The sequence below is a fragment of the Podarcis erhardii genome (assembly GCF_964252035.2).
Source record: "Podarcis erhardii genome assembly, chromosome: 4".
Taxonomy (NCBI): Eukaryota; Metazoa; Chordata; class Lepidosauria; order Squamata; family Lacertidae; genus Podarcis; species Podarcis erhardii.
In genome coordinates this window covers 75868292-75892770 of record NC_138508.1, presented here as the reverse complement: position 1 = coordinate 75892770, position 24479 = coordinate 75868292, and the positions used below count along the sequence as shown (strand labels likewise).

The following is a 24479-nucleotide window of genomic DNA, read 5'->3' as shown; positions in this document are numbered from 1 at the left end:
TGTTTTCATTTTTATCTTCTTACTTTTTAAATTGTGGGGGACAAGGACGGGGGACAGTTTCCAGCTGGCAGGCTGGATGCCTAGGTCCCCATAGATCTGTGTGCCATTCTGAAAGGCAGGATGGGTGAAGCGCTTTATTTTGCTTGTGTTGTTTGAAATCAAACTGCACAGGCCAATTCACAGTGCTTTGTAGGTGTGGATGCCTCCACTGCTCGCCAGTGCTTGTGAAGCCCTGTGCCTTTACAGGGGCAAATGTGATTATCATCGGTGCTTGTACGGGAACATGGTTTTGCAAGCAGCACCAGCTAGCTGAATTGACAGTGCCTGAAAATTCCACTTTTGGCAGGGACCTGAATCTTTTTACCTGCAACAGGGGTGTAGAATGTAGGTGTGGCTTGGTCAAAATGGCTTCACAGGACAAAGAGGGAGGCCTACTGGGCTTATTAGGCTCACACGCTGGAGTACCTAACCGCTGCTTTATACCACAAACTGTTTCATGTGACGATTGCCCAGGAATGTGGCCAGATTATGGGGACACTCTGAGATGGATAGTTAAACGGGCATTGCCAACCGATACACCCCATCAAATGCACACCTGAAATAAAGCAGTGTAATTTCCCCCCACCACTGTCACAACATGGAATGTACCATTATCCATCAATGAACTTCCAAGAACCTCAAGTCTCTTTCTGAATGGTCATCTGTGGATAAAAGCCATAGTGTGCCAAATCAAAATATTCCAGGAACATTTGTGCAGAGATTAAAATTCTAACCTGATGGCTTTTTGGTTTTAGCAAAAGAAAAGCCATACATGTTTTACATAGGTTTAAATGTTTTTCCAGGAGTAATTCTGGGAACGATAAGAAACAAACCTGTGTACATGGCAGGCCGCTCCTCCACACATCAGTCCCGCAAAGCAGCAATAACCTCAACTAATGCTTATAATACTTCAGACACCAGGAAACCTGAGTCGATAGCGTAGTAACAATCTGGCTTCTAGCTATTTTATTTTCCAACATAGACAGTCAAACACCTTTTTACACCAATACGCCACTTACCCGGACAAGAGCATCATCTATGATGTGATCCCGTCTCACTTTGAGTCGCAAATACGGATTTAACTGCTGTCCTTGAACTAAACTGTAGAGTACGGTGATGCGCCGTTCACTGTACATACGGATTCTGTTGTCATAATACAATCCCAGGTTTTTCGTAACAGCATTCAATATAAAGGGGCACGTCATAAAGGAGAATTTGTTTTCCGTTTCTACCTTGAAGAAGGTGTAATCTTTGTCCATTTCTAGAACGTCATTCAGTGGCTCATTGATAAACTCTTCAAAGGGGATAAGTGGTTTTCGGCAATCTATAGTTTTTACACCAAGTTCTGTTTCCAGTGGGTCTACTCGGGGTCCTTTTTTATTTCTTCTCTCCTCGCCCAGCAGTTCCTGAAGCGTTAGCTCGCTGGATTCTGGGATTGGCTCTTCGTCTTCCTCCTCGTTGTGATCCGTGTCCACATCCCCTCCCACTACATTTGCATAGTAAACCATTTTTAAGCACTTTGAAGCAGCGACAATGGCATCGTCGTCATTCACTAAGTTGCGGCTGTTGAACTCGTTGCTTATGACCTTGTAGGTTATAAGTTGTTGAAACGTTTCCATCATCCGTCGGATCTGGTCTGCGCTATACTTTGACCACAATCTGACCAGCTTCGCTTGAGCTGCCAGGGGTAGCTTACTCATTGCTTTGCAAAACAATGGCAGTGCCATTTCCAGGTACTCAGGACTGTGAAGATTACCATTTTCCATAACGATAATAAACAAGTTGAGATAGTTAGGATCTCGAGAGTACACATTATGGTAAGTCAAGTCACATTCCACATTGGGTGACAAGTACACAAGTGCATTTAAAAAGGCAGATTCTATTTTTTCGTTAGAAAGCAATCTATTGTAGACCCGTCTGACTGCATCAATGTCTACAGACACTTCTTCTGGGCCTAATTTTTGTAGGTTGTTATCCCCCTGCGCGGCATCGCCTGTTCTGGATGATGATGATGATGATGATGGTGCAACCGAATCTTCTTCCATGGCAGAAGAACAGGCAGCTTTTTCCTTTTCATCTTCATCCTTATCTTCATCCTTTCCTTGAAGAGATTTCAGTTCTTCCTTAGTATGCTGCTTGGCTTTTCGAAAGCTCTGTACCAAAGCTTCAGCGCTAGAAAATACTCTCCCGATGACACGGATTAAAGGTGAATAGTCCTCTTTTTCTCTACACAGCTCAAGGATTTCATAGACTTTGTCTTCTGTTAAGAATGTCACATCTACAATGTTAAACACAAAGCAGAAAACCTCTGTTGAACTTAGGTTAAACTTAGGTTAAACTGTTGAACTTATGTTAAAATCTATGTATTAAGCAGAGACCCACTATTTACCAACTTCAGCAGGCATACAACAACTTTGGCACTTTATTATGACAAAAGATTGAATTAGAAACTAGGGCTGTGTTCAGTGTCACGATAAACCATCCCCCTGGTCTCACAGCTCCCCACTCTGCTCTGGCACAGCTGTAAAGGGGGTGCTGCAAAGTTTTCACTTTTGATTTCAATTAGCCAGGTTAACACCATGTCAGAATTCAAAATGGTGGTTAATCTTAACCATGGTTTGTTGAAACAAGCCACCTTATTGTATTTTATTTATTCAAATATTTATAGCCTGCCCTATACTGCTTGATCTCAAGGCGGTGTAAGTAATTAATTTAAAACAAGGATTCATCAAATAAAAATAAGGTACATAAAATAAACCAACAGAACTAATCTTAAAACACAAAATGGAACACAGTATAAAGCAACAGACATGCCCGACTGAATAATTGGTTCTTTATCAGACAATAAAGCAAGGTGCCTGTTTCTGAAGGGAGAGTTTTCCATCACTGGGCACCAGCAAAGAAATGACCCTTTTCCCCATCTCCACATAATATACAGCCTCTAAAACTGGAAGGCAAAGGAAAGCCTCACTGGCTACTCTTAATGCACGGAGAGGTTAGTATAGAGAGATGCTCCTTCAAGTGCCTAGGTCTCCACTTGTTTAAGACTTACCGCTAACACCTTGAAACTGGACCTGAAGCATACTGGCAGCCAGTGTTAAAGGTAATGCCTTACCTTTAAAGTCATCTCTTGGGCCTTGCATTTCTTTTTTGTTCATTTTTCTGTCAGTGCAGGAGTTGTTGTGGGCACCTTTGGAATTGTTTTCTAGGTAAGCTGAGCTTGTTCCTTTCTTGGAGGGATGAGGATCACAGAGTTTTGCATTAATCTTATAAAGCTCGAGGGCTTTAATGGCTGCTGCATTGTTATCCATACGGAGGAAAGTTGGACAGGAAGCACAAAATTCATTCGTGCAGGCTTCATTTCCACAGCCCTCAGTTAACTGATGGTAGTAGCGTTCTATTAGATGCTTTGCAGCTGCTCGCTTCCTGTACCAAACATCCAAACAGTAAGCACAAGGATTAGTATGGCTTTCATATACAAGCTCATTCAAATGGTTGGCAAAGCACAGATTAGTGAGGCTCTGAAGTAATCTCTCTCAATTTAAGAGATGTTGCACATCAAGAGATCCTGAAAGGCAAGATGCACCTGCTAAATAATAATAATAATAATAATAATAATAATAAAAGGTCTGATGCACAGTATAGTTTGTGAATGTGTAAACTAGTCTGCTGTTTCTTTAAAAAAATGTAGATTATCGAAGTCTGGGGCAAAGACCCTCCCCAAGCTCAGCATTTCAATGTGATTACTTTCAACTGGAAAGATTTAAGTAACAGAACTTTCAAAAGTACTTTATTAGGACAGGGCTATGGTCAATACTTGTCATAGTTTGGTTCCAACAAATCATTCAGTTACAAGAATTACTAAGCTCCTCGTGTATATATATGCACTCCTTCTCATTACAGTGGACGCTTGGGTTGTGAATGTGATTCGTGTGGGAAGCTCGCCTGCAACCCGTAGCGTCCGCAACCTGCAGCGCCGTGTCTGCGCGGGTTGCGATTCGGCACTTCTGTGGATGTGCCGAAACCTGGAAGTAACCAGATCCAGTACTTCCGGGTTCGGCATGGTGTGCAACCCGAAATCATACAACCCAAAGTGTCTGTAACCCGAGGTATGACTGTATATTGAGTTCCACAATAATGTAGAAATTTAGTACAGTAAGTGTATGACTAGAACCTGGCTTCTCCAAATGATATGGACTATGAGTCTCATCATCTCTCATTATTGGCGATGCTGCTGGGGCTTCCATGCCTCATAAGCAAATACATCTGTCTGCATTGTAATTCCATGCTGCCATACTATAATAAAACACACACACCCCCAGTTGTCAAAAACAGGGATATTTAATTGTCGCCAAGTTCAAATCAAGGTTTAAGATCCTGGCTTGCTCTTAAGCTGGTGACCATAGTTTCCTGCTTTGGATGAAACAGGGAACAATGGTTAATTAGAGACTCAATGATGAGAACTGATGATTAAAGAACTCAATGATGAGCTTCCTATAGCTGATCTCTTAATGCTTCAGTTTGGCTGGGTAGTACTCGGCGCAGAAATGCTCAATATTTCTGCTAGTCTGAGCAAAAACTTGAAGTTATGTCTCAAATAAAATTGTTAAAATATTATTGGGATCATTCCAATTCACCATCGGTCAAGACTACAGGAGTTGTAAATCTCTTACATAGAACACATCTAAATTATTACATAGAACACATCTAAATTATTTAATGAAAACTAATGTCTCAAAATATAGTGCTCACTAGGCTGAGAATATATAAGTGACCTCCAAAACACAAACTTTCCATTTTATTTGGAATTATTTTAATTCCAAATAAAACCTTCCAAAACTACTCCATGCAGATCTTTATGATATGGACCTAATAACAAGACTTTGCATGCAAAGGACATTCCAAGGAGAGAATATTATTTGATAATAGCCATGCTGTAAGTATTTGCAGTTTAAAACAAATAAAAAACAACCTTTAAGTGTATGAATTCTCACAAAATTCATGAAGTTTTTTTTTTTTTTAGAGGAATTGGGGGTTTGTGTTCTAAGAAATACTAGCCTAAGCCCTCAGTTTCAAATGATGGCTGCTATACAGATTTATTTTAACAATTTCATACAAACAAGGAAATAAACTAAGTGAAATAGAATGTGTGATTACGTATTCTTGAGATGATTTATATCCCACACATCTACTGCAACTGGAATACTCAGCATAACTATCATTACTGCACAATTACATTATGGCTGTTTGCTTCTGAGTAGTTTTCACTGGGACAGTTATGATCTTGAAAACCCTAAAGGGCCTGGGACTAATTATCTGAAAGACTGCCCAGTCTTGTTTGAATTTACCTATATATCGAGCTATTCTACTGAGTGTTCCCATCATGAGAACAGGGTCCACAACTTTTGGAATATCACTCCATGGTATACCAATGAGGTGGTGAGTTGTAACTTTTTAGGTGCCAAGCAAAACAATAATTTTGTCTCCAGCTTGACGGAAACTTATTTTGTGGTTTTGTTTGTGGTTGCTGGATCTGCTTCTTGGGTTTTTTTTTAAAAATATCTTGTTTTAATGTAAAAGGAACAGACACTACTCTATATATTGGAAGAACCGTTTTCAGAAGACAGCAAAGGAAACACATACGTTGTCAAATTTTATGGGAATGCACGCACTGGCAATTAAATACAATATACTACGGGCCTGACAATTCTTTTACTAGCATTAGTATTCTTAGGTTTGGCAAGTATTTTATTATCATTCTTCAAATGCATAAATTGGGAATTACTGAAATCTAACTAATCAACCAATGTTAGACAGAGTTAAGTGTCACACTCATCATGAGTTTATTTACATATTAATACTAAACCATGGTTTAGTGTTGTGTCAACGAGCCCAAAGCAAAGCCTTGGGCTCATACACATCTCATGAAGTCAGGAGAAGGACTTTGCCAGCACTTTTTTTCCATTTCCCCAATACTACCTTGTTGTTATGTGAGAATCAGAGATTGTGGTTTAAACGAACTTTGGTCAGTTATAGAGCAAGCCAGCTTCAAATCATGGATTATGAAACTGGCTTGTATAACTGATTAGTTATAATCCTGGATCTCTGGTTCATACACAAGCCACAATTCGAAGGAACAAGGTAAACACTAGTGAAGTCCTTCTAGCTGTGAGGGAGGAGAGAGTAGGCAAACTTGTAGCCTCACTAGGGATCTTTCCTGCTTCTGTACATACATAACCATGGTTTAGTATTACATGCAAACCAGCTTTGGTACTCCCTTTAGCTCTGAACGTCACAGTTAACAGAAAAGCAAAGTAAGGTTCTCAGAGGAAGCTGGTTAAAAATGCCTGATATTTTGACTCACTTCCCCCTCGGTCCTCTTTCTAACTAAGTTACACATCAACAATATTTGTCATCAGTTGTTTCCACCCTATCAAATCTGTTAGAGCAGGAAGAGCATTAATTGCTTTCTTCTTTTAAGTATTATCTAGACTAATGAATGGATTTTGCCCACTTACAAACAGTTTAACTCCATATTAGCAGTTAGTTGAGCTGTTGGCAAATAAAAGAATCTGAGTTAAATTATTTTGATCTAATAAATAAGATGGAATTAAATTGCAGCTGTAGCTTCAAAATTTAGATTATTTCAAGTTACAATAATATGAAAAGCACAAGTATAATGAAGCAAATTATTTACAGTTATTAATAGTAGTATGACAATGTATAGCCTGCCTTTCAACCCAAAGATTTCCAATGTGGTCCATTACAAAACATAAAATATATAAATCACCACAAAAAACCCACACAGAATATAAACCAGGTATCATAAACCAGAAACACTGAAATAGCAAGAAGCAGAAATTACAAAGTCTGGTAGTTAGACCAGTACCTTTTCTACTCATGAGCCTGACCCAGTATTTTCTGTATCACTAAACAATTGGACACTGCTTAATTTTAGCTGTAGATAATAAAAGTTGAAGAAGCCTCTGGTTGTGATCCAGAGCAGTCATTTATATTCCCATACAGAATGAGCACATGGTGGGTGATGTGACATTTTTCACTAGCACAGTTTACCTGCCAAGGCAGCGAGCTGTAATTCACCTTTAGGAGCAGCTTGTGTTATTGGCTCTAGGAACTGTCATAGCAAAAACATCAAAGAGATCTATGGATTGGATCCTTGCCAAGTTAGCTGCACTTAGATTCCACTGAAATCAGTGCCAAAAGTCAAGTCATGACTAATGTGATTTCCCATTGATTTCAACATACCTAATCTAGGCAAATGATCGTGTTCTCAATGTACCTGATCTGGGCAAACCATCATGTTGAAGAAGTGAACAATGAATAATTTTTCTCAAGTACAACTTAAAGGTAGCTGTTGAAGAATGGAGGTAATGCAACTCTGATATTGCATCTGGGTTTCACACAAAAGACAGTGGTACCTCGGGTTACATACGCTTCAGGTTACATACTCCGCTAACCCAGAAATAGTGCTTCAGGTTAAGAACTTTGCTTCAGGATGAGAACAGAAATCGTGCTCCAGCGGCGCAGCAGCAGCAGGAGGCCCCATTAGCTAAAGTGGTGCTTCAGGTTAAGAACAGTTTCAGGTTAAGTATGGACCTCCAGAACGAATTAAGTACTTAACCCGAGGTACCACTGTATACCAAATGCACTCTTTTGATATGCTAGTTATACTTACATTCGGCTAGCTTCAATATTTTCAGAGTGAGGTTCTCCTGGTGATCTGTAAAGGTTTAAATAAAAACGTGAGCATTTTGTATGCAGCTAAGAGGAAAAGAGATACAACTAGCATATTACATGATTCAGTAATACCAATAACATATTCTCTTGGAAGCCAGTCCTAGTGATTTCAAATCAAAGTTACCTATAGGTTAAGGCTGCTTACAACGATACAAGCACAGATATAAGCTGCTCATCATACACTCACAGTTGTCTACTTTTGCAATTATCAACTTTTACATACTGTACACCGCTTTTACATAGTACTTTCTATTCTCACATCAAATGCTTCATAAAAACCATTGTTTACAATACTTTCGCATTTTTAGCTGTCCCAATAATTTGCCACTTTCTTATTATCATTATTTTGCCAGTAGCAGCTCAGCTGAGCTATATTAGTCCTTGTGCTATATTAAAAAGTGGCCTTGGTATGTTTCAAGATTCCAACAAGCCTATGTTTCTAAGCTTTCCAGAAGCTCAGCTGACAGTGTTTTATTATTAGTAAGTATAAAGCAGCTTTTTATGTTGTTCAGATATCCAAAGTTCTGTGCTACTTAAAACTTTATTCTACAACAGTGCTGGTTTTCTACAAGGACACAGCCCTTTCTGTGATGATTCTGGATTTGTAGAATACCCTCCCCAGGAAAATATGTTTACCTCTTCTTTATTCTAGCTAGCATTTGATAAAAATTATGGCACTGTTTTTTAAGAATTGTTTTATCTGCTATCTTTTAAATGTTATTTTATTGTTTGCTTTTCAAAAAAATAAATATTATGGAATTTCAGTCTATCAGTGTTGTTACATGATGCTGAAAACTGCCTTGTGGAGGACAGATTTTCTGAAAGGTAGGTTAACAGCCATTAAATAAATACAGTGTAGAATGTATTTGTTTATTTGAACAAAAGCATTTTAAAATTAAACATAACGTGATTAAGAAGTTTAGAAAACATCAAAGTTATCATTATTTAGCTCACCCCAGCCAAAACCAAAAGGTTTGCTTTTGTTTAATAAATTTCGTTACAAGTGCTTAGGTTTTCAGCCCCGAATAGCACTGCAGAAAGCATGATCGCAACACACCCACCCACTAATCTGAACACTGCAGCATGAGCTAGCAATTTTATATGGTGGCTCAATTCCAATGCCACTCAAAGGAACTTCTCCATTCTGCAAGAAGTTGCCTCCACTGTAACTCCTAGGAGAGAAAAAGCAAAGGCATGCAAGTCTGCTGCACTTGCCAATTTCACCAAGTCTCTGGAACAAAATCATTGTTTTAGCCAAATTGAGCACCCATTGTCAGCAAGATACCATGAAGATCTCTCCCCAAATCTGTGCATTCTTTCATTTTCTCCTAAGGTCAGACTGTGGTGGACTGCTTCTGGCAATCACTGAACCAGAGACAGTCTCCCCTATATAACAACTCAGGGGCGGGACGACAACATTTTATAGAATATTAACACTGATATTCAGAGCAATATAAAGAAGGGATAGACACTTCAATAGTATTTGGCTCTATGGTGTCCTCCTAAAGACTACTTGCTAATTAAGCTGTTATGGAAGCATAAAAAGCATTATTTGCATTTGAAACACCATTAAAAAAAAAAGTTCATGACATTTACCTTTTACAAGCTGTGGCCATTCGGTGACATTGGGGTGATCACAATTTTGTGTTGTTGATTAAAAACAGGTTGTCGCTGGTCCTCTTGTGCTGGGCCAAGCATAGGCTTAATAGTGCTAAATGAATAAAGTTATGCTTAGTTAAACATCCTCAAGTTCATGTTTCAAACTACGCAATTAAACGAACAATTGTGATCATTAGCCAACACATGCTCTGTGTTGCAAGAAATCTTAACACAAATATATATAATAATTCTGCTGCCAAAACTAAGTTCCAGCCTTTACAAATCAACTTTTGAATTTGTCTAGATTCAATGCAAGACATTTCCCAGAGTCCAGTTGTAGTTGGGCAGTTCATTAAAGTCAGGCTATTGAAACGAAATCCATGAAAGACAGAAATTATGATGGCCAGAAAACCTTGTGGAATGGAGAAGATATTTTTACTTCCACTACTGGTTGTGTTTAGCCATGCACTTTCACTCAGGCTTGTAGTCTTACCTGGAGCAATGCACTGCAACTGTGGCTAGAAGAGCTTTCTACCAATTCCACTACCCTGCATTACTTTAGACAGAACCATCCTTAATGAGGGCTCAAAATATTAAGCTGGTTTAAGGTTAATTCTGCTTTCTGATGTAGGTCATAAGAAAACACGTTACAATAAAGATCTAGAGATTGCATTTGTTCCCTGTTGACCTCCAGGATCAATTCAAGGTGTGGTTCATGATAAAAAAAGATCTACAATAGGATATGCCCCAATATACCCCGAGGCCATCTCCAGCCTTGTGCATTACTATGAAATTTTAAGAGTGTCCTCTTTCATTATTCATGTGTCAACTTAGGAATGTAAGGAAGTGTACAGAGGTGGCTAACCTGTAATTACAGGTTACAGGTTTGCCCTTGAGACTCACTAAGACAAATCCATACATTTCCTAGAAGTGCATATTAACTTTTATATAGGTTGGCCTTTGATGGCCCAGGATAGAATGGCCGGAAGGCCTATTTCAATATTGGTAAAGGCTGTATTTCTGGCATCACCCACTTCAGCCTAAGAGATGAGGCCACTATACAACACATTTCTTTGTAAAACTTAATACGGACACCAGTCACAATTTTATTACAACTAATTAGTAATTCCACCACAAGGTACTTCACCACTAGATTCAGCTTTAGTGGCCACCAAAACTTGAAAGAAAAAAATACAGCCTATTACATCCATGGCTCTTTATATACAAGAACCTCTCACCCCTTCTCAGACCTGTTTTTGCAGACACCACGAGGCAGCTAGTGGGTAGAATGCTGACCCACTCCTTTCTAATTACAGCAAGAACAGCTGTATGGACCGTGTCCCCCCATGACATGGGGTGATTAATGAGTAACTGCCTATTTTTTAGAATGTACTTTTGAATCCCAGTAGTCCTCTCACAGGAAACACCTATCACACCAATGTCCTAGTCTTTCAGGACCACTTCAGACATCACATTTTTAAGTGTATACATCAAGCATCTTAGATATATGCCTTAAAAAATGTGAATTATGAGTGCAACAAACACGTGCTTGCAAATGTATGTATCAAGAGACCTGAGACTGGCTGAACCTTCCTGCTGAGTGTTTACTTGGTGGAAACGTGGGGTTTAATTCCATGAGATTTGCAGTGGCCTTCGGACGGCTTCTGTTGACCTTGACAAGGTTTAACAGCCACTGTTCTAAAAATTTCCCATAATGCAAATTAATGAAAAACACAGGATGAAAATAATGCAGTTTACAATGGTTGGACTCTTCTTTTCAGCAACCCATTTGTAGTGGACATTTCCATTTCAAAATTTTACCTGTCAACTGTCTCCTGTGATCTGGCTTCTCTGGTATAAGATGTAAGGCTGATCTTCTACTCTGTCATGTCGCTGTCAGCCAGTGATTATTCAGCAACACTCGTACCCACAGCACCCCGAGGCCACCCACTGGCTTTTTGCTCTCCAGCTGAAGACTTCCATTGCTGAAACGGAACCAATTAATGTCTTACCTAATTCTATAATCTGATCTTATCTGTTCTTACGTACAAAATTTTAAAACCTTAACCTGGAAAAAAAAAATCACTAAATTTTCTGAACTCACTCTTTCCAAATCTGACTATAAAGCATTTGGCAAATAAGAATATTCTGAAGTATGAGTGATATCCAAATGTGGTGTCCTGCTTGCACAACAGACATCTTCTTGTGTAAACTGGACTTAAGACTCTCTTTCTTTTCCCCAGCAACCCCCCATTTGCTTTATAGAGATGGGGGGGCAGGAATGGGGAGGAGAGGACTAGGAAATTCTGTTGCATCTACTGGTGCAGCACTGGATCTCTCCCTATAAACATTTTTTTGCAGAAATCTGAAGCACTGTCTGCACCCAGGTTTAGGATAGCCATGCACATCAGAACCCCGTTTACAGAGAGGAGCAGATGAATAGAGAGCAGTGTTTCCCTAGGTAGCAAGACCAGTGGTCAAGGATGATGGGAACTGTAGTCTGAAAACAGCTGGAGACCCAAGTTTGGGAGACACTGTCTTAGAGGTAGTGTAAAATGGAGGATAGACAAAACACTTAAAATTGCTATCCAATTCCCAGCTTGGGAGAAGCTGGCAATGTCCCGTGGCTGAAACCCTAGAAAGCTGCTGCCAGTCAGTGAAGACAGTACTAAGCTAGATGGGCTAAGGGTGTGACTCAGTATAAAGGAAGCTTCCTATGCTCCTAATTGATAAAGCAATACTGTCCCTGTTATGGAGGACATTTTGCCATAGTGCGGGTGGCGCTGTGGGTTAAACCACAGAGCCTAGGACTTGCTGATCAGAAGGTCGGTGGTTCGAATCCCCGTGACGGGGTTGAGCTCCCATTGCTCCCTGCTCCTGCCAACCTAGCAGTTCGAAAGCACATCAAAGTGCAAGTAGATAAATAGGTACCACTCCGGCGGGAAGGTAAACGGTGTTTCCGTGCGCTGCTCTGGTTTACTTTTGGTTGTAGTCTAAAAACAGCTGGAGACCCAAGTTTGGGAAACGCTGTACTAGTGTTGACTGGCTGAGCTGACCTAGTCCCGGAACATATTTATTCTTTGCCTACAGTATCCTAGAATAGAAACACTTCTGTTTATTTCTTCATAGCTATTACCAATTTGCAATCCCTGTTAAGTGACTGCTCTCTATGTATAAAATGTGATGCCTTTGGAGCCCAATGAAATATACTAATGAAACTTAAAACTGCCAGAATCCCTTGGCCAAAAGCCAAATTTCATCATCTCTTATTTTATTCTACAGAAGAACACATTTTCCAAGAGGTGAATTTATGCTTGAGAACGTGGTGCTCACATGAGCCTTGTGCCCTATATTCTATCATCTGGATACAGCTGGCCCTATTGTTATAAGATTTCAGCTCTCCAATTACATAACACAAAAAGTCAACTAGGGACCTAAAATAAGAGGCATGCAACACACACCTCCAAATCTCAAGCTGCGTGTTCAGAATGAAATTGTGCAAGGAATGAATGCATGGTCAATAGTGATCAACCCTGCCCATCTTATTAAAGTTGGGATCAACTTTCTGGACAGCAAAGCAGGTGGGCTGACCCAGAGATGCTGTGAGTGCAAGTGCAGCTGAGCAGTCACTGGCTGCCACCCGAGGTTCCAATCTCAGAAATCACCCAAGAACTGACAGATTATGCATGTGAAAGCAGCATAACAGACAAAGAACAGTTTAAAAGTAAATTCAGCTAGAAGTCAGCTTTCATAATCAGCGTCATTCCAACGTAATTTTCCTTTCACATAATAGCTGATATTGGGCGCAAAGTACAATTTTCACAGTTAAGACCACCAGTAATTTACTGTCTGCAAACAGCATTCGCTTGCAAAGGCTGCCTATTCATTTTGGTTGGGAGTGGGCTGGAAGGGGCACCTACAAACAGGCTTTCAATATGGAGAATGCAACCCTGTAAAGGAGATATAACTGTCTTGCTCTCTACTTAGGTGTCTTATCTTATTTCTCTTGTTCACAAACTAGTGCACAAAGGAAATAATTTGGTAAGACTTCACGATTCCTACTATACCAAATTAAAAGCTGCTGTTGTACTGGATATTTTAAAACCCCACCAACAGCAAGCAGCATGTCTGAATTTCAGCATGTATTTCATCATGCAACAATAAAATCAGAGTGCAGTTAAAACTAGCTTGCTTTGTGGTTTTCCTGTGCTCCTTCTCCACCTGAAACCAGACTAAAACTGGTTACTTAATATAAGATGTTAAAATAAAGTGAATTAGGACTGTTTCCAGAAACGTGGTAGCAACATGAGATTTTTGACATTTCGCCAATTGACAAAAAGGTGATACTGGAACAGAATAATACCAGATGAGCCGTCAAAAGTGTTCACACTTACGAAAGGTATGCCATTCATTTTGCATACTAAAAGTTCATTCAGCAGTTAAGGTAAGACAAAAGCTGATCCCATTTATATTCTGTCCACAAGCAACTAGCATACCGTAGACAAGTTATTCTTGGTTTGTGGAGAAACTTGCAGGCTACATCATTCATATGGCTAGCCTGCTAATTAACGGAAACTGCAAATTTTCAAAAGACCATAGCACATGATATGGCAATCAAGTACTCAAATATTCAGCGCTTTATAATACCTTCATAAATATTGTTTTCTTTCATAAATTTGTTCTCCGTAAGGCAGTTTTATTAAGAGAAATTATTTCTGCTGATAAAAACACAATATCTAAGATACAACTATTCTACATACCATGTTCTTCCAGTACTTCAGCAGGTTGCTCTTGCACGTTGCCAAAAGGCCTTCAATTGGCTGCGGACCTAGAATACAATATCTTACTTCAGTTTTTTTAATCAGTTATATAAAGATTAAGATCGTCTAATGCATAAAATCTACATGATGCTCTTTTTGAAGTTCATTTGTGCTGTACTATTTACTGCACTCAGGATGAATAAAAATGATTGTAAAAAAACCCACACATCTAAAAAAAATGAATTGGATTTTTACTCTTGTAAATGGTTTTTAAGTACTGAAAGTTTCTTATTTTCTAAAAACAGCCCGCTTAAAATTAAATGTAGATCCAAGAATGTTACGCCAGTGTTTATAATTTCTTAAAACAAGAAAAATGGTCACGTCATGAACACTGGCCTGGTTCACATGTCACATTAAAACATAGACAAAATGACCTGGTTTCCTGTGAAGAACCGGCATGCTTCTGTTCATGGTTTCAAACCATCAGTTCAATTTCAAACCATCAGTTATTAAGTCAGCTTATATAGAAAATGACCACACTTAGTGATAAAATATGGTCCCAGGTTCAGACAAAATGACAAGCGCAGCTTAAGAGGAAATGAAAGTCAAAGCTTCTCCTTCCAGATGCATGGGAGGACAGGACACGAACATCGAAGGATTGGCTGGGCTTGCTTTAGTTTTTGCATTTCGTGGTTTAGCCTGATGTGCAAATGTGGCCAAAGACATATGGGCCAAAATGTCCATATTTATTTAGAAAATGTGTATCACAGGCTTCATCACAAGACCCCAGGGAAAATTACAATTCTAAAAAGAGTGAGCACAAGTTTGGGGTTGTTCGCTGCTTTATGTTTCTGGGATTAACAAGGCAATAGAGTTAGGCAATATAGAGAAGGAGTGGAAGTAAAACAGAAAGAAGCAACCTGGATACAAAGTCTAACCTTCCATATAGTGCTCTATTCATTTACAGCAAATATAACTAAGCAACTTCATTAGCCAATTAGTATACAGCACAGTTTAGGAAAAATATTGTCAATGAGGGATTAGATTTAACTCTTCAATGATCCCACTGCAACCCTGAAGTATTATACCTGAAAGCTACCTGGAAGAATAAGTTGCAGTTTTACAAACTTTAGAAATAAAGCGTAAGAGTAATGAAATTCACACAGGAGGAAACCCAGCAAGTTGATCACTCAGGAACAAAAAAACCCTAAAATGCCTGGGCAAATAGGCATGTTTTGACTTGTTATTGGCACCAGTCACATGTCTAAGGGAAGGACATCCCACAAACAGGGTACTACCATGTCACCACCTAGGAGATTTCTCCTGGTGGTAAGCAGAAGAGAAGGGAGAGTAATAGGCAAATTGTTCAGTTTAGAATTAAATTGATTATAGACATCTGAGGACAGGCCAGAGAGATTTTGGATCTTGTCCGTTTTCACACACTAACAAAACATCCTTGTAGAATTCTATCCATGACATTTTATCTGCACAATTAGAATGAATTTCAGGAACCAAAAAGTCGTATTGAAAAATACAACTTCTGAGTTGGCTGGCCCCCCAAATGGCAACTATACATACCATTTTGGCAAGTATAACCCTGATTTAAGGAGCCATTTGGCTTATACAGTCATAGCTCGGGTTACAGACGCTTCAGGTTACACGTTTTCGAGTTACAGACGCACCGAAACCCAGAAGTACTGGAACGGGTTACTTCTGGGTTTTGGCGCTCGCGCATGCGCAATAACACTAAATCGTGCTTTGCGCAGAAGCGCCGAATCGCAACCCGCATGTGCGCAGACACGGCGCTGCGGGTTGCGAACATGCCTCCTGCATGGATTATGTTTGCATGGATTATGTTCCTATAAGCAGAACATTCATTCTAGTGGGTAACTGCCTAATGGAGTTTCTCTAGAACACTCAAACATCAGCAAATGAAGCAGACAGCACATTCGTGGGCAAAACTGCACGTAGATACACAAAACACCAGGAGGAGACTGAAGAACTTAATTTACAACAGAAATATTATTTGCATTATTCTGCATATTTACTCTAAACTGCTTTGCGTCTGAGATAAAACCAGATAAACTTTTCTAAATAAAAATGGCATACTGGATACCTTACCCCTGAAAATAAAGTTAAAATCCAACTATGTTTTTTTAAAAAAAAAACAAGCAGAGAAAACAATTAAACCCTATGCCACACAAACTTATTAAGGAAACACAGGAGTTCAGAAATTGTCTAACATTTTGTACCAATCTCAATTTTTCTATACATAAAACAAAACCAAGCCTTTATGTTTCTGCAGCTTCCAGTAACAGCCTAGTTTACACATAATGCTACATCATTGTTTGTTTACTCTAACGGTGGTTTTGTTTTAATATGTGAAACCAGCCCAGCAAACTATGACTTGTTTTAACTATGGTTTGTCATCCTCTCAAAGCCCAACAGAGTTGCTTAACCATGATTTGTTTGGCTGTCATAACTAGCTGCTTTCCAAGCTACAAAGGCACGAGGCAAGAGCAGCTGTAAAACCAAGTTATGGAGAAAGAAGCCATGGCTTGTTTGCTCATCTGCTAGAAAATTTGTGGCTTGTTTTAGTGTTATGTGCGATCACAGCCACCGTCAGGAAAGTTTAACAGAATTTGACTGTGATAAACCCTTTTCAGGTGTTTTGATTGCTTAATATGTAAACAACGCACACAAGAAGGGGGTGTGTATATCGTTTGTAAACAGTTTGGGACCCTACATGTGTGAGAGCATGATGATCTAAAGCAGTAGGCATCCTCTATTCACAGAGGCTCCCCACTTCAAATCACTGATCATCTCATGCTCATGTATGGCTCTATCTTGTATATCAAGAGTCGGGAACATTTAGCTCTCAGGTTGTTGCTTAACTTAAGCTCCCATCAGCTCCAGCAAGCCAGGGATGATGAGCCAACAATAAAAAGGAGGGGAGAGATATGATGGGAATGGAGAAAAGCCTTACAACAAAGGCATCTGAAAAGACATTTAGGGCTCTTTCACAGCAAAGGAACTAGTTGCACTAGATTTTTTTTCTAACATGTGGATATCAGACTATAGAACCATTTCCTTTATAGTTGCTGTGCTTAGAATAACGCCCACAAATATAATATCTATTGCCTTAAGTATTTTGAATTGTGAAGATAATATTATATCCCCAATCCAGCTCTAGTTGCTTGTGTCACATGTAGTAGCGACCCCTGAATCAGAATACATATCCCATGCATTTTATACTTTCAACAAGTACTTGCATCCACTTATGCACACATATCTCCTTTGCTGGAGAAAACTGCTCTCACTTTAGCAAGTGTTCTCTGCTTTAAGGTCCCACTTGGGTATTACTATTTTGAAGTCTGCTGGAATCAGGGAAATACATACAAGATGAAAACTGGTCACCAAATGGACTATGGACCAGGCTTATTTTTAACTCCCTCCTACTTCAGAACCCCTCCTGATCATACAGTTAATCCTTTTTGCTGCAATGGAGGGGTCATCCAAGCTAAATTACAACATCCAATATTGGTAGTGGAGATTCTATCCTTAGTGAAGAACACAGTGGACACTCAGGTTGCGAATGTGATCCGTGCGGGATGCACGTTCGCAACCCGCAGCAGCGCGTCTGCACACGCCCAGGTTGCGATCTAGCACTTATGCGTCTGCACAACCACCAAAACCCGGAAGCAACCTGTTCCAGTACTTCCGGGTTTTGGCGGGTCCGTAACCTGAAAAAATGCAACCTGAGGCGTCTGTAAACTGAGGTATGACTGTACTAGCCACACGTTATGCAAGCCACACGTTCCTTCCCAGAGCTATTCAACAAAGAGTGCACATTCGTCACCCTCAACCTCCCAAGAATATCTCAATAGTTGAGACTGGTGTGCCTACACCGAGACAGCTGAAGGAAAAGAAGTGGCATAGATCTGGCTGTAAGAATTTCCGTCCCTTAATCAAAAACCCCGGAATATGTTTAGGGGTTGCAGTCATCAGATTCAGCAAACACTGCCACTAAAATCCACACCTGTGACACATTCATGGTATAAAAACTGTGAGAAGAAATTTTCTTTAGCTTTAAGTTAACTATAATATCTTACATACATCGTTAGCACCAGCTTGGTGTACTTTTTCTACTCCCTTCAGTCAAATAAATATCTAGTATGGGTTTATTTCCCTGTCAGACTTGTTCCTCAACCTAAGTTGTAGAGTTTTACTAAGTGAATTTGGACTTTAAAAAAACTAGCACAGGGGCATGCAACTGGATCAGACAGCTGGATGCATACATATCCAGCCCTTCATGAACCACTTCGACAAGTGGGTGGGACTGCCCACCTGTCAGTCAGCTGTCATAGAGTGTCAGGTGATTGTACCTTCAATCCACAGCTGCAAAGGACAAAATGGTGCACACTCTTGTGCTCCCAATTCTTCCTGCATCAGACTAAATTCAAGCTGCAGCTGCAAAGGAAGAAGTAGCTGTGGCAAGAACTGCAAAGAAAGAATTTATAAGTCAGACATGGGAAAGGTGGATGTGGCTCACCAAAAATAGCTTGGTGGGCCAACATTATGAGGCTCAGTGGGCCTATCAGATCCATGGACTGGAGGCTCCCAGCCACTCATCTAGCACACAGCAGCAAAGTGGTGCTAGAGTTAACCTGAGGTTGATTTTGCCATGCTTGAACATGCTCTAAAATTGTGTTCACGTTGTCCACATGTTTAGAAGAGGTGTATTTTAAAAGTCAGTCATCCTCTTACTTCTGATCATCATTTTTACAGAACACGGAAAATAAGTCCCTTTACTGACCATATATACTGCCTTGCATAGAGGTTACCTGAGCTAAGGTCCTGGTTTCTAGCTGGGAAATTTTCAGAAGTAACAGAACTGCCACTGCAGAAGACCAAATCTGAATCCAAACAAATCTGCCCAGAGTTTGCAATTTCTTTAAAGAACATAGTTAAATGTAAACATTTGTTATGGAATATTTGTTTATAATGCTACATGAGGAACAGCTACAACGTTTTACGCCCGTTTCAATTTAGGCACCCAAAGAGGCGAAACGGACAGCATCAATTATCGGATTAAACTAAGGGACGGAAATGTGGCTTCTAGTCACCCAATTTAAAAAGCGAAACAAAACCTTGTGGGGAAAGTGTGCAAATTTCTGATTTCTAATTCCACTCGGAAACCGTCAAGCTACACAACAGCCGCCACAAAATTCAGTTTGATGGCAACTACACGTAACCACAAGAACCAACAGACATGCTACCCACGTGGACCGGGAGTCCCGCTCCTAACTCTCAGGGACAAATGTTGCATGCAAACGTTTGACGGAAGCCTGCTCGCAGGAGGATGAACAAAGGAAAAAGCAGGTTAGATCAGGCCAGCAGCAGCAACGGAATAACACACATCCCACCTATATAATATCATATATTAATATATGTATATCATATAAAATAATAGCAGAGTCCACTGCTGGGGAAACAAGACTGCGGACTTATCAGACCTTTGGCCCCACTCGAGGAGGCAACTTTCCCGTCTTAAGGCCTTGATAAGCATGTTTTGTCTGGGGCGGGCGAGCGGCGGCAGCAGCACTTACGATGGGCAGCCAGGCCCGGCTCCCGATACGCGCGCCCGGGGGCTGAAGACACGGAGCACCAGCATTTTAACGCTCTTCCCCCCCCCCCCAAAAAAATACCCCGCTGCCTCCCCTCACACTGTTGCAGAAAAAACACACCTGGGCAAAAAAATAAAAACAGAGAAAAGCTGTGAACGGCGCCTCCCCGCCCGCCCGCCTCTCCTCCCTCGCTTCCCCGCCCAAGGGCGAAAAGTGCGGCCGGGGAAGGGAAGGGGCGGCCTCCTCAAACCCACGACCCCCCCTCACACACCCGGGGGGCTGCGAAGGGGAGCCAAGTGCCCGGGGCGGGGAGAGGCCGCCCTTCCTCCTCCCCCCCCCCCGGTACTCACCTGGCGCTGCCGCTTCCCGCCTTGGGCCCAGCAGGCGCCGCTTGCAAGCAGGCCGGGCTGCCCCCTGACAGCGAGACGCCGCCGCCGCCGCCGCCGCCCCTCCTCTTCCGCGTCGCCGCCTGGCCTCCGCCGCCTGGCCTAGGCCGCTGTGCCGGAGCGCGCAGGGTGCTGGTGGTGGTGAGGGCTGTGAAGGAAGGGGAAGGCGCTAGGCCCGGCCCGGCCCGGCTAGGCCTGCCTGAGAGCTGAGTGGGAAAAGGGGAAGGCCGCCTAGGCGCTCTAGGCGTGCGCGCGGCTGTCGAGATGGCCGGCGATGGCTGAGCAGGGGCCTCCGCGCGGCGCCTCCGCCCTCTCCCCCCGCTCGGGGTCACCCGGAGCCCAGCACCACCATGTTGGGAGGGAGGGAATTGCGAGAGAGAGAGAGAGAGAGAAAGAGCGGCCGGGCGGGGGCAGGGAGGAGGAGTGGGGAAAGAAGAAGGGGGGGGAAAAGAAAAGACCAGAGGCACGGGTGTCAAGCGCGGCGCAGCTTCGGAGGACTGGCGGGGAGGGAGGGGTGGCCCAGCATGCTCCGCGCGCGGGGCAGCGCTGCTAGGCGCTCTGTCTCTCTGCGTCTCTGTTTCTCTGGCGTGCTCGGCCGCTCTGCAAGGACCTCGGATCATAGAAAGAGGGAGGCAGGGGAGGGGAGGGGAGGGGCCTTCCCCGCCAGCAGCCATGTCACGAGAGGCATCGGCTTCGCCACCGCGTGGCCTTGTCCTTGCCATGCTCGGGTCTCTCGTCTCCTTTTGAGCGGCAGGGCAGCTCCGTGCCGCGCAGGCGAAGTGGGGTGAGGGGCCTGGCAGGGGGGAGCCAGCGAGGGGAAGAAATGGAATTCCCCGGATCAATGAAATCACCCCTGCCGTTCAGAAATGTTGACATTCATACAAGAGTGTGACCACCGTTATTTGTACTTACTCCCTCTCCTCATGGTGCAGCCATGCTCAAAGCGGCTCAAAACAACATGCAGAATGCAATAAAATAATCTCCAAGAAGTGTGCATATATTAATCTACTTTACTTTATCAAACCTTTATTAGGCATTATGGAAATAAAACCTTAAAAGAGAAAATAACATATAAAAGCCTTAAAATATATATAAAAAGGCAGCAGTTTGCTAAATGCATATATATATATACATATAGAGTCAGTGGTTTTCCTTGTTAACCTGCTCCTTGGAGGACTGCTACCAAAAACTCGGCTACCCCCGCCGTTACCCTTTGGTCAACGTCGGATAGGTAGAATCCCACACATTCACCTTGCTGCGGTTCCAGACCACCCAAAAGAGGGGACAGCACGCGTTGACGGAGCGTACTGTACAATGGGCAATGAAGGAGAATATGCTCTACAGTGTCCGGGACATTCATAGAGCATCTGCAGAGTCTCTTGTTTCTAGGAATGTTTTGATATCTTCCCCTGACAAATGCTGAGGGAAAAACATTCAAACGGGCCAGCATAAAAGCCCTACGTTGGGCTGGGATTATTAGTTTAGTGACGTAATTGGCTCTGCTATCTAAGATATTTAATTCATAGAATATGGGGGAGCAAATTTTGTTTACAGCTGCCATAATATTTTGTCTCTCGACATCCTTTAGTCTAGTTAGGATATTATGGGAAATATATTGCTCATTAGAATTGTACAGGGGCTCCAGCTCGATGCCTAAAGATTCAATCTTTTTTTCGAGGTGCTGATACCATCTTGATTTATAGGAGTCTTTGAGCAAATCAGCGAGCAGACTTGATGGAGGGCAGCGAAAGTGGCAGCGTAACCAATACTTTATTGAGGTGGACCATGCCCAATATTCCATTGTGTGTATGCCTATTTCTGCACACATTGTTTCATATTTGATCGTAGCTGGGAGTCCAAGAATACGTCTCAGAAAGCTAGAGTGAATCTTTTTTAAATCATTGTTATATGCTTGGACCCATAGCGGGATTCCATAAAATATCTGGGATTGCACTTTTGTTTGAAATATCTGATTTGCCGCAGGAATAAATTGATTACCTTTCTGATAATGAAAACGGGCAACTGCTGATGAGATGCACTTTGCCTGTTTTATGGCATTTGTGCGATGGGTTGCCCACCCTAAATTGCTCTGGAATAAGATTCCCAGATACCTATAGATTTTCACTTGTTGGATTTCTTGCCCTCTTATTTTCCATTTCTCTAATTTCCAACCATTCGAGAAGACCAAAATTTTTGTCTTCTCATAGTTTATACCTGCTACCTCAAAAACAGCACGTATCTCCTCCCAAAACCTTCCTCAACTCTTCGCATGAAAAGACAATTGAAGAGATATCCCTAGGAATAAATGAGGACAAGGCTACTACTCCCATAACAGAGGCACAAGCACTAATTGATAGAAAGGTGGAGCTGCTAGAGGAATGCTGCCTACTGACTGCTCAAACAGTTCAAAAAATCTTTGAACAATTACAAAACATCTCCAAGAAGCTGGACAACCCAGATGAAAGGAGGCAACTCACTTCCTTTTTGCCATCCTTAACAAGCCCTGGAGATAAACAGAACAAATACAAATTTATGTCTCTAAACCAGCCAAAAACTAGAGGAAGCCCCCCTCACTCAATCAACCTGATACTGAGGCCATGTGAGATTGTTCTCCACATTTTTCCATATAGAGGGCCCCTACCTCATTGGGAGTCACCTTTCTGGGCCAGACATCATCTAAATTTGCTCCTTAGCCTTGAGGGTGGAAGTATTGACTTAAAAGCAGTCAAGAGGCTTACTAACGATGGATATTCCAAAAAAGTACTACTAAGATTTGGTAGCCATAGAATTCCAACCAAACTCTTAAGGGAAAAGGCTCATTTAGCCCAGAAAGGAATTATCCCGCGCCGACACTTTGAAGATATATCACCCAGACCATTGATTGCATCTAAAAGACAGAACAAGATGAACAAGGCCATTCCACCAGAAGCCGACATCTGCCCTACTCCCGTGGAAGAACCCAGTAGATGGGAGAAACCGCAGCCAGCTACCCGGAAAATCACGCAAGAAAAATCCAAGCTCCCAAACCATGCGACTGTAGCATCAAATAACAACCTCGCCCTTGACACAATAGACTGGACAGTCCCAGAAGAAGAAGATCTGCTGAGTAACTTTACCAAGCTACCAGATAAAGAACAAATAAACATACTCAGTAAATTGACGAAACTACAGGCCAGATTGACCGAAATTCACCAACAGGGTCAACAAAATGCAGCAGAAACAACACACAATCAAACTTTACACTTACCAGCTTTTTCCCCAAAATGCATAGTCAAAAAGAGAACTACTAATGGAACTTTCAAATGTATAGATGCAGAGCTTCAAATCCAGCCGCCTTTAGAATATGAAATGGCAAGGAAAAACTCCAGTAATGAAACCACAAATTCCTGGCTGAGATATCAAATATTAGCTTCAGACGAAATAGGTACCCCTACTTTAAGTACTACAAAGGACCTTAACATTGCCGAACAAAAGATGACCTCCAACAGACCTGACACACTGAGCTCAACACCAAATGAGGCCAAAGAAATGGAAGTAGAGACTAAAAACAGTCCAACTGTCCATAACAGCCCACCAGCCACAGAAATTTCTCAGGAACAAGGAACAGTTAAGGAAGAAAATCAAGAAAGGGAGGAAATTTCAATTTCCCGCACTTTAAAAAAGAATCTAAAAGATCCACCACTATGTTCCCCACCGAAAGTAGCGACAAATGTCTGTATCTGCACAAGACAAAATCCCTCGCTAGACTTAATAACAGAACTAGAATGACTAAATGCTGTCAACCAGCCACCAACTCAAAAACGGACCCTACGCTTGCTGTCCTGGAATATCGCAGGGTGGGGAAACAAAGGCGGAGACCCAGACCTAATGAACTTCTTTAAAGATTTTGAATTAATACTTCTACAAGAAACATGGTCAACTAGAGATATCAAAATCAATGGATTCACCTCCTATACGAAACCCGCATTGAAAACAAACACGAAAGGCCGGCCGAAAGCAGGGTTCTGTTGTATGATCAAAGACAACTTAGGGTTTGAAATCAAGCAACTAGAAGAATGCTTACCACATATATTAATCTATCACTCTCCTTCCCAAGTTTTAGACATGCAGGTCAGTGAATGCTGACATTTAAGTTCGAGGTCCTTGTGTCCCAGTGGTGCCTGGTGCTCTTGGGGGCTGGTCAATTCCAAGGCAGGGAGACCCAACGCTGTCAATGAAAGGCTGAGCTAGGGTAGGGCTTAGACTGATGGCATAGTGCCCCATTTGCCCTATGGGTCAGCCTCCACCAGCTTTCAAAATTTACCAGGCAC

The 24479-nt window shown here is 41.7% G+C and overlaps 1 protein-coding gene across 5 annotated transcripts in view; it reads right to left on the bottom strand.

The window, feature by feature from the left end:
• UBE3A (ubiquitin protein ligase E3A) overlaps positions 1–20682 on the bottom strand; it is a 34664-nt gene extending 13982 nt beyond the window's left edge. Inside the window, exons 1-8 of one of the 5 annotated variants that reach the window (XM_081858967.1) lie at positions 20134–20682; positions 18542–18656; positions 14157–14224; positions 11218–11381; positions 9394–9508; positions 7736–7780; positions 3155–3465; positions 1059–2317 (exon numbers count right to left, since the gene is read on the bottom strand). In XM_081858967.1, coding sequence (XP_081715093.1) covers positions 1059–2317; positions 3155–3465; positions 7736–7780; positions 9394–9413 — 1635 coding nt within the window. In that variant the 5' untranslated portion in view covers positions 9414–9508; positions 11218–11381; positions 14157–14224; positions 18542–18656; positions 20134–20682. The remainder of the gene's footprint in view (positions 1–1058; positions 2318–3154; positions 3466–7735; positions 7781–9393; positions 9509–11217; positions 11382–14156; positions 14225–18541; positions 18657–20133) is intronic. The other 4 variants (XM_081858969.1, XM_081858966.1, XM_081858968.1 and 1 more) reach the window with 4 other exon arrangements.
• Between the last annotated feature and the right edge of the window lie 3797 nt (positions 20683–24479).